Source organism: Tamandua tetradactyla, chromosome 5 (genome assembly GCF_023851605.1).
Source record: "Tamandua tetradactyla isolate mTamTet1 chromosome 5, mTamTet1.pri, whole genome shotgun sequence".
In the NCBI taxonomy this organism is placed as follows: Eukaryota; Metazoa; Chordata; class Mammalia; order Pilosa; family Myrmecophagidae; genus Tamandua; species Tamandua tetradactyla.
This window is the reverse complement of record NC_135331.1, coordinates 52,628,899-52,647,381: the sequence shown is the minus strand read 5'-3', so window position 1 is coordinate 52,647,381 and position 18,483 is coordinate 52,628,899. Positions and strand designations below refer to the sequence as shown.

The 18,483-nt window shown below is 35.8% G+C and overlaps 1 protein-coding gene across 13 annotated transcripts in view; it reads right to left on the bottom strand.

Annotated features, from left to right (window-relative positions):
• LEKR1 (leucine, glutamate and lysine rich 1) overlaps positions 1-18,483 on the bottom strand; it is a 281,731-nt gene that overhangs the window by 150,673 nt on the left and 112,575 nt on the right. For all 13 annotated transcript variants that reach the window (XM_077160861.1, XM_077160870.1, XM_077160863.1 and 10 more), the window contains one exon: positions 1,326-1,511. In XM_077160861.1, the coding sequence (XP_077016976.1) occupies positions 1,326-1,511 (186 nt within the window). The remainder of the gene's footprint in view (positions 1-1,325; positions 1,512-18,483) is intronic.

Genomic DNA, 18,483 nt, shown 5'->3' with positions numbered 1-18,483 from the left:
TTAAGAATTAACACCTACACTAAACAAATTGTTCTTAAACACTGCCTAGTAAAATTCCATCAATACAATAAAATTGGCAAAATCTATGAACAGATAATTCACAGAAGAGAAAATTAAAGTATCTGATTTTTTAAAAATTTTATCTGACTTTTCATTTAAACCTGGTCTCATGTTGCTACCAAATTCATTTGATGCCTCTAAAACTTAACACTATCTTCTCTACCACCAGCTTCCCTCCTGATTTTCCTATTCTGTAGTATGCTCCCAGGAAGTCTCCCAAGCACAAGAGTTCAGAGCCCTCTGAGACTCCTTCTCTGCCTTGTCTACTCAGACACATGTTCACTTCCCTAGACCTGCCTAGTTCTCTAAACCCTGAGTCTATCTTAGCGTTCCCATTGTGCCTGTGGGCAGGGCTAAGTGGACAAAGTGGGACAAGCATACAAGACTTGGAGTCTAACTGGGTTCGCTTTCCTTCCCGGCCATTTAGCAGCTATTTGGTAATGACATGTGACCTTCCTAGCCTTGGTTCTCTCTTCTGCGAGATGGGATGTCTATACCTGCTTTTCATGGTCACTATGAGGACTGACAGAGAGAGTTAGCATGGCATCTAACACACATAAGCATCTACTAGATATTATTTCTGCCCCACCTCCCCACCACTACCACTTCAGTCTCTTATGGTCAGTCTTGGTATTGGGTTACCAGAAAAGATGTTTTCTACCCGGCTACTGGGCTCCAAGCTTTTGATGGTCAGAATACTTGCATTCATTGCTAACAGATTAATTTTGCTAAGACACTGTCTTTATAACACTATTCTCCTGATTAAGAATTTTCAGTGATTCCTTACTGTCTTCAGAAAGTAACACAAACTCCTTAGCCTTACTCCCAAGATACTCCTTCCTCTGAGTTACAGACAATTAAAAGCCCTGCCTAAGATGCCCCAAAATACAATTTTTTAATCTTTTCATTTGTGGAAATGAAAAATTGTCTAATAATTTGGATTTGCCTAATATACCAGTATATTCTATATTTTTCCTACAGCACCCTTAATTACAAATCCACCAGGGATAATGATACACCAAAGTAAATCCCATTTTGTTCTTCTGAAATCTTACTTTGTACTTGAACATGTTTTTAATATACTGACTTAATTCTTACCACTCTAAATGGAAGAATAGAAAGGGATGATCATAGTTATTAAAATTAGGCTAGCTACAAGAAATAATAAGCAAAACAATATTTTGGTATGATTATAAGGGAAATAAAGATTGAGATATTTCCTTATTATAGCTAGTTATTAACAACAGAAAAAAATTTTCTTTTACCTAGTACTTCTTTTTGCAAGTCATGGTTTCTGGCTTGCAAGTTTTCCTCTTGTTGGTTTGTTGTCTGAATTTGCTGAGATCTCAATATGGCTGCATCTGATAACAATTTCAGATTTTTCATTTCCTCTTCAAGGCATGCCTTATTTCTCTGGCACACTGTCAAATTTTTATTCAGTACAGCAATTTCTGTAAATAAAATTCTAAGTTTACAAATATGTAACACTGAATCATAAAATATTTCAAAATTCTGATTAGTTTTTATGCATAATTAATAGCTGAAAGACAGTATGACTTTTCAGACAGTATAATGGCACCTAAGCACAAGGTTAAGTTTAAATTCTGTGGTGATTCTGAGAAAGAAATAAGAAAATGGTTTGCATTGCCAAATGACACAAGAAAACTTTAGTAGTTTTTCCTAACCTTTAAATTGTATTAAATGTTAATTCAGGTTGCTTTTTAAATATTTACATAAATGAATAACATAATATCTGTATAATATTCTGGATTTTATTGAAATTAAATTGTTTTCTTGGCAACATGATTAAGAAAAGTTAATTTAAATGAGCTAGCATGAGATAGTTGGATGGCATTTCTAGGAAACTAAGTAAAATATATTCCATACAAATTATGAAGGTGCTAGGGGTGGAGAAGAAAAGAAGTTTGTGGTGTCTAAAACTAATCAATTTATGGACAGAAAGCTAGTGTATTTTAATGATTCTAGTGTACACCTTTTCCCCAAAAGGAGACCAGAATTCATCATAGCAATTATCTGTCATTAGTCTATCTATTTAGATGAAGTTTAATAAAAATATAACCTCACAAATCTTAGATTTAAATGTGCTAAATTTATATAATTTTCTGGTAAATTCATGGAACATATTATCTTTCAGAATAATTATCAAGCTTCCCTTCATCATTCTTCTCAGTACTGCAGCTTTGAACCAGCATTAAAATATGTAAATGCAAAGATAACACATTATAAAATTTGTACAACCACAATTAACTGAATTTATGAGGATGTGAGCTACATGATAATAAGGATGGTCTGCTTCTCCAAATAGTTTACTTGGCATTCCCTTCCTTGGTTATTTCATCCCTGGGCCGTATAATGTATTTGGCATGTCAAAGGAGGCTGTCTTGGTTTATTGCTTTTGGGACCCTCACAGCAGAAACAGCAGTCACACGGGCCAGTGAAGACCAGGAGCAGCTACACATAGGACAGACATGGCTGCAGAGACAATATGGCCAACAAATGGCTAAGGAAGGAGAACAAAAGCAGTGAGTTGGGAATAGAGCATGGAGAAGAAAGCTTGTCTTAATGGATGGTGATGAAAAGGATCAGGAATATGGCCCAAGAAGAGAAAAGCAAAAGGCTTTTCTAAAAAGTATGTCTGGGAGAAAAAGTGGCATTTAACACAGACTGAGGGCGTGAACATAAGAGGTCTTTACTTTCTGTTCCTATTCAAACTGGAAAACCTGGAGAAATAAATTGGCAGAGATCAAATAAGTGGAGTTTCACTACATTTAAATGCTTACATGGGAGTTTTTTTCCTAAGAATAGCTGTATGCTTTTTAAAATATATGACTAAGCATCCATTTGTGTGATGAAAATCACTATCACACTAGTATACACAGTTTTCAAAAGAAAGTAGTTCAAGACAATAAGAAGGTTGCTGTTTTTCTTCACACCTAAAATATCTTTCTGGGTAATTTTAGAGCTGCAAAGGCAGCTTCTTATGGCTGAATAAACTGCACTGTTCTCCAACCATATCTGCCTATGTGTAAGTCAGAATGACACTGCAGAAGAACATGCACAGTCACCTATTTATCATTTGCCAAAATGACACTGCTTAGGTTAGCAGGCTGACTCTGTTAGTGTACACTACTGTCTCTAAAATAACTACTTATGTCAATGTGACTTTTTAGCTGGCATTAAAAGAATAAAAATCTGCAACACTAACTTATTTGTCAAATATATATTTAACCCATGGAAAAGTACAGCAAGATTTCTAAACTAACAGGAGCTACAATGTTCTAATATGGAATTAGGAAAGTAAACCCCATGGAGGTGAATTAATTCACCCTTGGCATGCTACACGTTCTCTTTATCTATGACAATCATTTATTAGACTTTCTGGGACAAGCTTGGTGTCAAATATTCAATCCTACCTCTGTCATCAATACATTTCATTTGTGTCAGTAATGTGTCCCAATGTGAGATTCAGAAATTATGATCCCCAACCAGGTCAACTTAAACTGCTCATTGAACCCACCTTGTGCTTTCCTGGTCTCAGCACCAAGCCATGAAAGTCTCCCAATCCTCATACACTTGGTTTGCTGTAGCTCAAGTGTTACCTCTGCCTAGAAATCTTTTCTGACCTAAGCTGGAACAAGTGAACTTGATCTTTCTGGAACTCTTACCAATTTGTGCCACTTTATTGCACTAATCATATGTATACATTAGACCTAATGTTGCCAAAAGTCATATAGGCCAGAAATATATTATTCCTTTTCTCCCATTGCAAAATTTCTCACCATACTCCACCTAGATTTAACAGCAGCTCAATAAATACCTACTAAATTAATAAAAGCACTGCTGAGCTAAGCTTCTAAACAGTTTCTAACACACAAAAAGTTGGAGGATTCTGAATATATATTTGTTTTACTGCAGCCATCACAGGCATTCTGAATCCCATATTTTTAACGTCAGATTAGGTAAGGCAGTTGAAACACACATTCAAAAGAAGAAAATATCTTTAAGAGGATAAGTTAATAGGCCTCTTTTATCCCTAATTTAATCTGTTTTATGAAAAATATGACTACATTTCTAAACCTAATTTTGGACTTGAATTTTAAGTTCATTGACTGGACTAAAAGTCCAGAGACTGGGCTAAAAGTCATTGACTGAACAGCTCTTGAACTTTCATTCAATGGTTGTTTTGGGAATAGAAGCAAAATCAATTCTGTACCTGTTCTTTCTTGATAAAAATATTGTCTTTCTAAATATGTTTCATCAAAATAGATATGTTCTGGTTTAGGAAAACCTAATCCATGAATAGTTATACTTTAAAAATATTAATTATGTAAAATGATACTCATTACAAGAGCAGGAAACAATTCACTCTTACCTGCTATTCAATACTCAGCATACATTGTCAGCAAGAAAATATTAAACATGCCCCTTTTCTAGGAATGTTATCTCTGTTTGGGACTTTGATCTTAAAACCTAACTTAATTTTATTGTGAAAATCTTTTAAAGTATCTGAATAATATTGTACAATATATATGTGGTTTAATACTGCCAAAGTTTATAGCCAATGCATGTTTCTGGCTTTTAGACTAAGTGTTTACTATATAATTCACTAGGTAATACTAGTACGATTATTAATATCTATCCCATTAAATCAATTTCTTTGCCTTGATAAGAATTTTCTGCTGTTTTTAATTCTATTCAAATGAATTTAAAATATAAGGTGGGTCATTATAATATTAGGACACTTCTATAACCTTATTGTCAAAGCATACAGATGTTACAAACACAATGTGACCATAAATTTACAATAACTGTACATAGTTAGGTTAGTTTTATTATGATGATAAAGAAACTCAGACACTAGATTTATTATTGAATGTAGGGATCACAAAACACTGTGCAAAGTTTTAAACTTTTTGTTTTGAATTAATCTACAGAAAGGTCCTATATCCCCTTTCTCCTACTTCTCCCAGTGTTGGCACTTTGCATAATTATAGTATACTATCAACACCAGGAAACTGACATTAGAACAATCTGCAGAGCTTATCCAGATTTCATCAGTTATACATGCACTCATGAGTGTGTGTGTGTGCTCTATGCAATTTTATCCCTCTATAGCTTTATGCAACCACCACATATTCAAGATGCAGGATGTTCCATTACCACAAAGTTCCCTGGTGCTCCCTACTATACTTTATAACTGCAACTACCCCTCTCTCCCCACAATTCCTAACCCCAGAAATCATTCATCTGTTCTCCATCACTAAAATTTTAATTCAAGAAGACTATATAAATGAAATCATACAGTACGTAATCTTTTGAGATTGCCTTTATTCACCCAATGTAATTTCACTGAGGTTCATCCCAGTTGTTGCATGTATCAATAATTTGTTCCTTTTCATTGGTAAGTAGCATTGATGGCATGGATATACCACGATTGGTTTGCCCGTTCATATTCTGAAGGACATTCGGGTTGTTTCCAACCCTGGGCTATTACAAATAAAACTGCTATGAACATTCATGTACTATTTTTTTAGTGAACATAGGTTTGTATTTCTCTGGGTGCATGTCAAGAGTGAAATAGGACTCCCGGGAAGATGGCCAACTAGAGCAGTTTGAGATTAGCCCTGCTCTATGGGAAAGTTAGAGAAGGGACAGGAGTGCGATTAAGGCAGCAATTAGGGAGTATGGCTAACCTGTGGCAGCCCTGGTTGCAGAGGCTGAGGAACTGAGAGGCAGAAACCTGGAGCCTAGCCTGGTGTGGAGGCAGGGAGAGGCAGAGCCCGCGGGAGTGCACAGACGGGTACATGGGACTAGGAAGTAAGCCAGGTCACGTTCCTTGGGCAAGCTACCCTCGCCGGCGCAACCCCATGACTGGCGGCTCACCCCACACCCCATGCACCCGAACCCGCTCCCATTCCCCATGATCCAACTGCCCCCAACCCAACAGCCCCCAGTGCACGTACCTGCCCCCACCCCCACCCCAAGTGCAGCCCTACCCACCTCTCCTACACCCCTCCCAAGCACTACATCCCCCTCCCTGTTCCCTGCCTGCAGGCTCTTAACCAGTGCATAAAAGTTGTGGGCATTAACCTCCATAACTAGGCTACCCCCACCACAACCCCCTCTCCCACCCCCCCCACAATGGCCCCATACCCACACCCACCCCGCCCACATTGTCAGACCTGCCCTCCCTGAAATCAGTGCATCTGTTTAAGGCACTCCCAGGCCCACGCATGGGCACGGACACCCAATCATGTCATTCAGCTCTAGGAACTGTACGTTACCGCCATCCTAGAACCACGCATATGCAGAGCCCTCAGCCTCATTTCCCATCTTTAAGAAAGTGCTGACCTGCAGCACAGTTGAGTCACATCTGCCCCCAATTCATGAAGACATAAGACTGACCTGCTGCCACAGCTCTAAACATGCACACAAAAGGCCCCATGCCTTAGACCAGCACACGCCAGGATTATGTCCCCCAGACCAGTGCACCTGCACAGCTACATCCTCCCTGGCCACTGAGTGCCCACATTCACAAGCACCAGCATAACATCCCCAACCTGCGCCATACCTGCCCTGAAACAAATCACAGTATCGAGTGTTCCATCCCGTGCCCTGCTCACTGCTGTACAACCATCCCGCAAACACAAGGCCTTAAACTACTGAAAGAAATCAACTCCCAAAGTAAATCAATCAAGATATCTACATGCTACCAAGACAGCAGCAGATCACTGAGCATATCACAATGGAGACAGATATAGCCCTGCCTAATGACCAAATTAAAACACCAGAGGAGACACAGATGTTAGAACAACTAATCAAAGATGGTCATTCAACTCTACTTAATAAATAAGCAGAATAGCAAATGACATAAAGGAGATCAAGAAGATAGTAGACCCAGGGTGACTTTTAAGACTTTACCTGAACAAATCAGAGGATGGCTTTCTATTAATGGAGATTAAACTTCAGATATTGCTAGTACTTACTTGAGAGTTAATTTGTGAAGATAAGCCAGGTTAATTACAGAACTCAGACTTTTTGATTATAGTCTGGCATTAAGTAGGTTCTCAGTAAATCTAATATGTTTTTACAATTATATTAAATCAATCATTTGCAAATAGAAGCTATTGTTCATATTTTATCTTACCATTTTCCTGTCTTATTTTCTTCATCATTAATTGATGAATAAATTACAATATATAGATGTGACATGGCACCAGAACAAAAGGATTTCAGATATGCAAAAAGGGGAAATTTTAGGCTGTATCCATACTACTATTACACAAATTAAATAGGACTGTACAATACAAGCATTGAATCATAATGCAAACCATGACATATAATTAATAGCACAATTTAAATAGTTAGCACACTAATGAAAACTGTTAGTAATGTGGGAATTTATTGGAGACCTGCAGTTTATGCATGATTTTCCATAAACCTTCAACTTTTCTAAAAAAATAAAATTAATAAATGCATAAATATAAAAAAAAAAAAAAAGAAGATAGTAGAAGAGCACAAAGAGGAATCTGAAAGAATAAATAGAAAAATAGCAGAAATCACAGAGATTAAAGACTCTGTTGACCAAATAAAAAAATATACTAGAGACACACAACACCAGATTGAAAGCAACAGGAGAAAGAATGAATGATATAGAGGACAGGATAACTGACTTCGAAGACTCAAAATAGCAAATGGCAAAAGAGATGGAAAAATTTCAGTGGGAACTCAGGGAAATGAGAGATGAAACAAAACATGTAAATATAAGAATCCTTGGTGTCCCAGAAGGAGAAGAGAGGAGTAAAGGGCTAGGAAGAGTAATTGAGGAAAACTTCCCAACCCTCATAAAGGGCTTAAATATACAAGTCAGAGAAACCTAAAGAACTCCAAACAGAATAAATCCAAATAGGCCTTCCCCAAGGCACATACTAATGAGTCTGTTAAATGTTGAAAAGAAGCAGAAAATCCTGAAAGTGGCAAGAGAAAAACAACATACTACATAAAAGGAAAATCAAATAAGACTGAATTCAGACTACTCAACTAGCACCCTGGAGGCAAGAAGGCAGGGGTATGATATATTCAAGATCCTGAAAGAGAAAGACTTCCAGCCAAGAATTCCGTACCCAGTCAAACTGTCCTTTAAAATTGAGGGAGAGATTAAAGCTTTCACAGACAAAGAAATCCTGAAAGAATTTGTCAACAAGAGACCAGCCCTACAAGAAATACTAAAAGGAGTTCTTCCAGCTGAAAAAAAAAAGACAGGAGAGGGAGGTCTGGAGGAGGGCACAGAATTGAAGAGTGCCACTAAGTGTAATTCAAAGAATACAAATAGAAAGAGGGAAAATACATAAATCAGACAATTAAAATAAAAAAGATAAGACAGTGGAATCAAGAAACACCTTTTGAGTAATAACTTTGAATGTTAATGGACTAAATTTACCAATTAAAAGATGCAGATTGGCAGAATGGATTAAGAAACATAATCCAGTATATGTTGCTTATAAGAGACTCATCTTAGACACAGGATATAAATAAATTGAAAGTGAAAGAATAGAAAAAGATCTTCCATGCAAGTTGTAACCAAAAGAAAGCAGGACTAGCTATACTAATTTCAGACAAAATAGGCTTTAAATGTAAAGACATCATAAGAGACAAAGAGGGACATTATATACTAATAAAAGGGTCAATTCACCAAGAAGATGTAACATTCATAAATGTTTATACTCCCAATCAAGGAGCTCCAAAGTACACAAGAGAGACATTGGCAAAACTGAAGGGAACAATAGATGTTTCAACAATAATAGTAGGAGACTTCAATACACCACTCTGCTCTATAGATAGAACAACCAGACAGAAGATCAACAGGGAAACAGAGAAATTAAATAACTTGATAAATGAATTAGACCTAAGAGACATATATATGTTGTTGCGCCCCAAAGCACAAGGATATACATTCTTCTCTAGTGTTCATGGAACATTCTCCAGGATAGATCATGTGCTGGGGCACAAAATGGGTCTTTATAAATTTAAAAACATTGAAATTATTCAAAGCAATTTCTCTGATCACAATGAGTTGAAGATGAATCTCAAGAACCACCAAAGACTGAGAACATTAACAAATATACGGAAATTAAATAACACACTCTTAAACAACCAGTGGGTTAAAGAAGAAATTGCTAGAGAAATCAGCAGCTATCTGGAGATGAATGAAAATGAGAATACAAGTTATCAAAACTTACGTGATGTGGCAAAGGCTGTGCTGAGAGGGAAATTTATTGCCTCAAAAAACAAGAAAGAGGAAAAATCAAGGATTTGATAGCAAATCTGGAGAAACTTGAGAAGGAGCAGCAAGCTAACCCTGAAGCAAAAAGGAGAAGAGAAACAACAAAGATTAAAGCAGAGATAAATGATTGGGAGAACAAAAGAACAATAGAAAGAATCAATAAAACCAAAAGTTGGTTCTTTGAGAAAATCAATAAAATTGAGGGGCCACTACAAGACTGACAAAGAAAAAAAGAGAGACAATGCAAATAAACAAAATCAGAAATGAGAAAGGGTACGTTACCACAGACCCTGAAGAAATAAAAGAAATCATAAGAGGATACTATGAATGACTATATGCCAACAAAATAGACAACTTAGATGAAATGGACAAATTCCAACAGAATTTTTTTTTGCATGCATGTGTAGGGTTGTGGCAGCAGGTCGGTGTTATGCTTTCATGAATTGGGGGAAGATGTGTCTCAACTGTGCAACAAACCAATGACAAGCAAAGAGATTCAATCAGTCATCAAAAGTCTTCCTACAAAGGAAAGCCCATGATCAGATGGCTTCACAGGGGAATTTTATCAAACAGTCCAGAAAGAACTAACACCAATCCTGCTAAAACTTTTCCAAAAAATTCAGGAAAAAAGAACTCTACCTAACTCATTACATGAAGCTAATATCATTTCAATAGCAGAACTGGGTAAAAATGCTATAAGAAAGGAAAACTACAGGTCAATCTCCCTAATGAATATCGATGCAAAAATTCTCAATAAAATATTAGCAAATCAAATCCAAAAGCATATTAAAAGAATTATACACCACGAACAAGTGGGGTTTATACAGGAATGCAAGGATGGTTCAACACAAAGAAAATCAACTAATGTAATACAGCACATTCACAAACTGAAAGGAAAAAATCACATGATCATGTCAATTGATGCTGAAAAAGCATTAAAAAAAATTCAGCATCCTTTTCTGATAAAAACACTCCAAAAGATAGGAATCAAAGGTAACTACCTCAATATGATAAAGAGAATATATGAAAAACCAATAGTCAGCATCATACTTATTGGAGAGAGACTGAAAGCCTTACCCCTAAGATCAGGTAGAAGACAATGATGCCCACTGTCACCACTATTATTCAGCATTGTGCTAAAAGTTCTAGCTAGAGCAATCAGGCAGGACAAAGAAATAAAAGGCATCCAAATTGGAAAGGAAGTAGTAAAACTCTCATTATTTGCAAAGGATATGATACTATACTTGGAAGATCCTGAGAAATCTAAAGCAAAGTTACTTGAGCTAATAAACAAATTCAGCAAGGTGGCAGGATATAAAATTAACGTGCAAAAATCAGTAACATTTCTATAGACCAGTAACACCCTAGCTAAGGACTTAGTTAAGCAAAAAATTCCATTCAAAATAGCAACTAAAAGAATCAAGTACTTAGGAATGAACTTAACTAGTGACATAAATGACTTGTACACAGAAAACTATATAACATTGCTAAAATAAATCAAAGGAGATCTAAATAGGTGGAAAGACATTCTCTGCTCATGGATAGGAAGGCTAAATATAGTTAAGATGTAATTCTCCCCAAATTGATCTACAGATTCAACACAGTATCAATCAAAATTCAAACAACCTACTTTGAAGATTTGGAAAAGCTAACTACCAAATTCATTTGGAAAGGAAAGAGACCCAAATAGCTAAAAGCATCCTAAAAAAGAAGAATGAAATGGGGGGATTAACACTCCCTGACTTAAAAACCTATCATAAAGCCATAATGGTCAAAACAGCATGGTGCTGGCACAAAGACAGAAGCATTGACCAATGGAATCCAATTGAGAGTGTAGAAATAGACCACCAAATCTATGGTCAACTGATTTTTGACAAGTCCCCTAAATCCTCTGAACTGGGACAAAATAGTCTTTGCAATAATTGGGCATGGAAGAACTGGATATCAATAACCAAGGACCCCTATCTTACACCCTACACAAAAATTAACTCAAAGTGAATCAAATACCTAAACATAAGAACTAGCACCATGAAGCTCCTAGAAGAAAATGCAGGGAAGCATTTTCAAGACCTAGTAATAGGAGGTAGCTTCCTGAACTTTACACCCAAAGCACAACCAACAAAAGAAAAAATGGATAAATAGGAAGGCCTCAAAATCAAATGCTTCTGCACCTCAAAAGATTTTGACAAAAAGATGAGGAAGCAGCCAACTCAATGGGAGAAACTATTTGGAAATCACATAACAGACAAAGGTTTGATTTCCTGTATATGCAAAGAAATCATACAACTCAACAACCAAAGAACAAACAATCCAATTATAACATGGGCTGAATATATAAACAGGTATTTTTCTGAAGAGCAAATACAGATGCTCAAAAGCACATGGAGATGCTCATTTTCACTGGCTATAAGGGAAATGCACATCAAGACTACAATGAGATACCACTTCACACGTATAAGAATGGCAGCTGTTAAACAATCAGGAAACTATAAATGTTGGAGAGAATGTGGAGAAACCAGGACACTTATGCATTGCTGGTGGGAATATACAATGGTGCAGCCTCTATGGAAGACTGGTGATTCCTTAGGAAACTAAATATCGAGTTGCCCTATGACCCAGCAATAGCACTACTTGGTATATATCCAGAAGAGCTTAAAACAACAACACAAACAGACATTTGCACACCAATGTTCATAGTAGTGTTATTCACAATCGCCAAAAGATGGAAACAAATCAAATGCCCTTCAACAGACAAATGGATCAACAAAATGTGGTATATACATACAGCGGAATATTATGCAGCAGTAAGACAAAATGATGTCCTGAAGCACATGACAAGATGGATGAGCCTTGAGGACATAATGCTGAGTGAAATTAGCCCGACACAAAAGGACAGATATTGTATGATTTCACTTTTATGACCAGCATAAAGGTATAATCAGAGATTTATAATACAGAATACAGGGGACTTAGAGATAAATAAAAGCTAGAGATGGGTGAACCATTAGCTAATGAGGTTGAACTCCAATGTAAGGGAGTAGAAAGGAACAAAGGTGATTCTCTAGTGGGTCTAGAAGTAATATTATCATATTGAAGATGAACAAGATTGAAAGGGATTGTATAGATCTATGTGTCCCACTGACTCACACTAAAAATATGAGCAAATTCTTGTAAGGATTAATTCAAAGATACGATTCTTGTATAAAGAGTGTTTAAGTCCAGGGTACGGGGGAAAAACTTCTATTGCATGCTATGAGCTATGCTCAAAAGGAAACCAACAGCACTACCACAGCAACAGCAGAGGTAAATAATGGGGGGAGGGACAAGAGTTAAGAGGAGGTTTAGATTTCCTATTTGGCAAGGGTGGGTTTATTGGTTTTCTTTCTCTTGGGAACAATGAAACTGTCTAAAATTAAGAATGTTGATGAACTGTGGACTTTGGGCCCTCTACATGATGCCTGATGAATGCAGGTGGTTGAAGGATACACCGACAGAGAAGTAGATTGGTGAACGATAGTGCGTGTGTACTTATAAACGAAGGCTGTGCAGCTACAAAAAGGAAAAATGTTGTGAGGCGTGCAATAATGTGAATGAACATGTGGGACATTTGGTGAGACAAAATAAGCCAGAAACTAAAAAAAAAAGCAATGGTACGGTCACCTTTAGAAAATGCTTATAAGAAAACAGGGGCATAGATTTTAAGCTTTTAGAGCAGACACATTAAGTCCAGAGTGGTGATTATTATTTCTGGATTCTGAGAGGCTGTTTTATATATATAACCTGATATTTAGAGATAAGAACGAAGCCAAACAGGTTGGGGTTAAAGTAATTCAGAACATAGGGGTAAAGAAGACATTGTCTGTATTTTAGAACCACACATACTCTTTGAGACCAATGAAAGAAAGGTTTATTGATCTGGAACTGAAATTTTCTGTAGCGCGTAATCTAATCCAACCTATCTGAATAGCTCATTTGAACAACTAAAACACAGAGAGAACAGAATGAGAAAGAGGTTCTTTAATCCTGTACAGATTATTGTAATGCCTGGAAACATCCTAGTGTATATTAACCAGATAATCAAAAAGAATTGGCAAAGGAAGGGAAGAAAGAAATTATTAAACCTTACCATCAGGGAATCCCCTCATACTGTGTCAAACTTTAGGGACACCCAAATCAATAGGCCATGCCCTCGATCATAAGGCTTACACTTATGAAGCTTATATAGGTAGCATAGAAGGTTAGACTACCTGTAGACATGCCTAAGAGTTACTTCTGGAGGATCTCTGTTGTTGCTCAGATATGGCCTCAGTCTCTCTAAGCCCAACTCTGCAAGTGAAATCATTGTCCTCCCCCCTATGTGGGACATGACATCCAGGGGTGAAAGTCTCCCTGGCAACAGGGGAGAGGACTCCCAGGGATGAATTCAGACCTGGCACCATGGGATCAACAATTCTATCCTGACCAAAAGTAGGAAAAGAAGTGTAATTAATAAAGTGTCAGTGTCAGAGAGAGTTCAAATAGAGTTTAGAGGCTACTCTGGAGGTTGCTCTTATGTAAGCTTCAGGTAGACTGTGCTACCTGTCATAACCTGCCAACCTCCAACCAAGATATTCCAGCCAATCCTGAAGAACACCTAGGGCAATTTATAAGATTCCACAAGGGTTCCATCAAGGCACTAGAGTAACTTGCCAGAAATCCATAACCTTCAGATAAGGGTCCCTGGTCCAGATAAGTCCTGACACCTAGCCCAGCCTCTCCAGAACATCAGATAGTTTCATCTCCCTACCCCATATCAGTGACAGACCCTTCCAATATCAAAAATTTAAAATTGCTATAGCCCAAACAATCCCAATGAGAGGTACGGAAAGATCAAAGATGATGGTGGAATTATACATAGAAGATAGGAATTAGCAAATGAATAAGAATGCTGAATCAATAAATTGATATCTCTTTTAGTCTTCAGGATTTTAGAGCGGCTAGCAGTAAAAACCTGAAATTGTGAAATTGTAACCCATATCAAAATCTGAAATATGTTCTACAACTAATTGTGGTGCTATGCTTGGAAATGTATACTTTTTTTGTACATATGTTATTGTTCACAAAAAAAAAGAAGAAAAAAAAGTCAATTGTGATAATAAAAAAAGTATTTAAGGCCACTAGCCTCCTATATTCTAGAGCATTTAAAGGAAAAATATGAGGATTGTATGGTATAGCCCGTGATAAACTCTGGGATCTATCCTGTAACCACTTTTTGAAGAGTGCTTTGAAAGCGATGACTTTTTTATTTCTTTGCTTTGTATATATATTATAATGTGCAATTTAAAAAGTTTTTAAAAAAAGAGTGAAATAGCTGGGTACATATAGTAAGTGTATTTTTATTTTTATTTTTAGAAGAAAGTGTCAAACTGTTTTCTAGAATGGCTGTACAATTTTCTATTCCCACCAACAGAGTATCTGTAATCTAGTGTCTCTGATCTGCACCACCAATTGGTATGGTCAGTCTGCTTAATTCTAGACATTCTAATACATGTGTGCTTATCTCATTATAGTTTTAATTTGTGTTTCCCTGCTGACTTAGGATGCTGAACATTTTTTTCATGTGCTTATTTACCTGTATATTGTCTTTCATGAAACATCTGCTCAAGTCCTTTGCCCACTTTCTAGCAGGATTGTTTTCATTTTGCAAATATTTTCCCCTAGTCTGTAATTCATTTTTCATCCACTTAACTATGTTTTTTACAGAGTAAAAGTTTTAATTTTCTTGAGATGCAATTTATCAATTTTTCCTGTTATATATTATGCTTTTGGTTCAAGTCTAAAAACTCTGCCTAATACGAGGTCCCAAAGATTTTTCTGGTATTTTTTTTTTTAGGTTGTTATACTTTTACACTTCACATTTAAGTCTGTGATCCACTTGCAGTTAATTTTTGTACAAAGTATGAGGTTTGGGTCAAAATTTGTTCTTTGCCTACGGTTGTCCAATTACCCCATTATCATTTACTGAAAAAGCTATCCTTCCTACACTGAATTGCTTCTGAATTCTTGTCAAAAAATAAATTAGGAAAAAAATAGCTTTAAAAATAAGTTAGGAGTAGGCCACGGTGGCTCAACAGGCAGAGTTCTCGCCTGCCACACGAGAGACCCGGGTTCAGTTCCTGGTGCCTGCCCATGCAAAAAGAATAAAAAATAAAAAAATAAACTAGGAATATTTGTGTGTGTTTAATTACATGGATTTTAAAAAATTATATGTGAAAAAAATAATTTTATTGCGTTATTTGGGAGAAAAGCTACAAGTCCCATTATCAAAGAACACTTCTGTACATAAATGAGAGTTATATACAATAGAAGGAACTTGGACTTCAGAATTTAAAACGTACTGAGAGAATACAAAATAATAACAGCTAACATATGATTCTGTACTGTGCTAGGCATATGTATAGGTGTGTGTATGTATGTTTCCTCATTTATAGATAAAGATACAGAGTCACAAAATAACCTGTAAGTGGCAGAGTCAGAATGTGAACTTTTGCCTTCTAGCCCTGGGGCCCTGCCCTTAGGATACTAAAATATCTCTAAGTATTTAAGAATTGATGCCTGTAACACAAGGAGATCAGCACAGGTTGGCACAGACAAACTGGCTTTGTGTGGTCCTCCTCCAGGCCTAGCATTCAAGTTTGTAAAAGGGCAAAGCTACAAAGGATCCCACTTGGCCCTCCAGATTTTTCTTGATTTCTGCCAAGAGTTTCAACATTACTAAGCTTGAGTAAGATTGTTTAATAAACTTAAGTAAAAGCTGAATTAAATAGTCAACAAATTATATATAAGAAACATGAACAATGAGGTTTAAGACTGACCGCTCAAAGTATTCTTAAGCTATAATTCACACCAAGTCCTTATACATTTTGTAAATGTCAAATAAATTGGAGTGTGATTATAATATTTTAAAGTTTTTAAAAGTATAACAAAGTTCATTCCATTATATACCAGATTTGTCCAATAGAAATATAATATGCCATATATGAAATTTTAAGTTTTCTAGTAGTCACATTAAAAAAGTAAAAAGAGACCATATAAGTCCTGAAATGCAGAGGGGCCAGCATCACCGGAACATCAACTAGTTCCATTCCCCTACCCCATATTATCAACAGTCTCTTCCAACATGAAAAAGTTAGAAAATATCCCTAAAGAGTGGGACAAAGATCAAAAGTGATGTTGGAGTTATATAGAGAAAATAGGGTTTACCAAACCACTCTGATTGCTGAACCATTATACTGATATTTCTTTTAGTACCCAGTATCTTAGAGCAGCTAGAAGTAAAAACCTAAAATTCTGGAATTGTAACCCATACCAAACTCTGAAATCTGTTCTATAACTAATTGTTGCAATGGGCTTTGAAATTTATTGCTTTATTGTATATATGCTATTTTTCACAAAAAAGAAAAAAATGTATTTTTTCTAGACTTAGTGTCCTGGAGAGCTGGAAGGAAAAATGTGAAATAGTGGAATGGCAACCCATAACAAACTCTGAAATCTGTTTGGTAACTTCTTTTTGATGTGTACTTTGAAAATCATTGCTTTTTCTTTCTTTCATTTTTGTTTTTTTTTTTTGTATATATGTTTAACAACAAAAAAATTGTTTAAAAAAAATTAAGGAAAGCCAAGGCTAAGAGATAGACTACAGAGAGTTCCCAATTTTGCCTCGAGTCAAAGTTGAAAATGAAGACGACTAACAATCTTTTCTAATATATAAAAACAGAAAACAGTCACATTCAAAAGTCGTCTCCGTGGATTTGCTTAAAGCTATTATTTTTCTACTGAAAATGCTTCTGTGCCCAAACTCTATTTGAAAGATTTCACAATAGGACTAGAATCATTATACCTTAAATATTTATAGGATATAAATCTTATTCTTCACAAAATTTACCTAAAGAAAAAAATAAATGTGTAAAATTCATTTTATCAAATAAATTTTTATTACTTTTGATTCTTTTCTGCTACTGTCCTGTAAGCATAGTGTACTAAAGTTTTCCTACTGTCAGAAAGCATAATACTAAATTTAATGCATCATTAGAATAAGTACATAAAGAAAGTAAAAAAGAAACGTGAAATTAACTTTAATAACGTATTTTATTTAACTCAACATACTCAAAATATTATCATTTCAACAAAAGGTTATAGCCACATTTCAAATAGCCACATGTGGCTAGTGGCTGCATATGGGACAGGGCAGTTCTATATGTTTCCTAGGCTCAGGGCCATCTTTTCATGTAGGCATGACAGTCCTCAAGCTTCATCAGCATTAATCTTTAACGGTATTACACTGAATTTATTTTCTCTGTATCTAAATTTAAGATATATATTATTTACTTAAATTCTAATTTGTGAAACTATCATGTTTCTTTGTTTACTAGAACTGCTGCTAAATTTAAAATGTGTTTAAATTGATCAAAGAAACTGAAAAAAAAAGACAAGTACCTTTGGAATTTTGTACCTACTTGTAAAAGTTTGTATATCTATCCCCTGGGCTTTGATTGTGCTGACAGCATTGAGTAAGGAGAACATTTTTATAAAAGGATGGAGAAAAAAACTTACAATACCATAGCTTCAGATTCACACAGCCCATCTCGTGAGTTCACTAAGCTCTTACTTGGGAACTGAACATATTCTCCTTGTATATGTATTTCCACCTTGGAGTTTCTGCAATCACCACTGCATAACTTCTAAACAAAACTTTCACTTCTGATGTGAAAAGATTTACAATAATGGCAAATGTAAAGTCAAGGGTTGAAAACTAATTCCTATCTCCTTTTGTTGAACAAAGCATAAAATGTAATATTACTTGTAAGTGAAAGACAAAATGGCCATAAACTTTGTGCAATTCTACTTTTAGGAATTAACTTTTATTTTAAGGAAAAAAATGAGACAAGATCATGAAGATGCATGCGTCAAGATGTTCAATGGAGCTTTAGTTTTAATAGCAAAAACTAAAATCAACCTAAATTTCCATGAGTAGAAAACTAATAAATTAGAAAACTAATATTCCTATAATGAAATCCTTTTCTACATCATTGACATTGTTTGATGGCATGACTATATTTTCATGATTCATTGTTAACTCT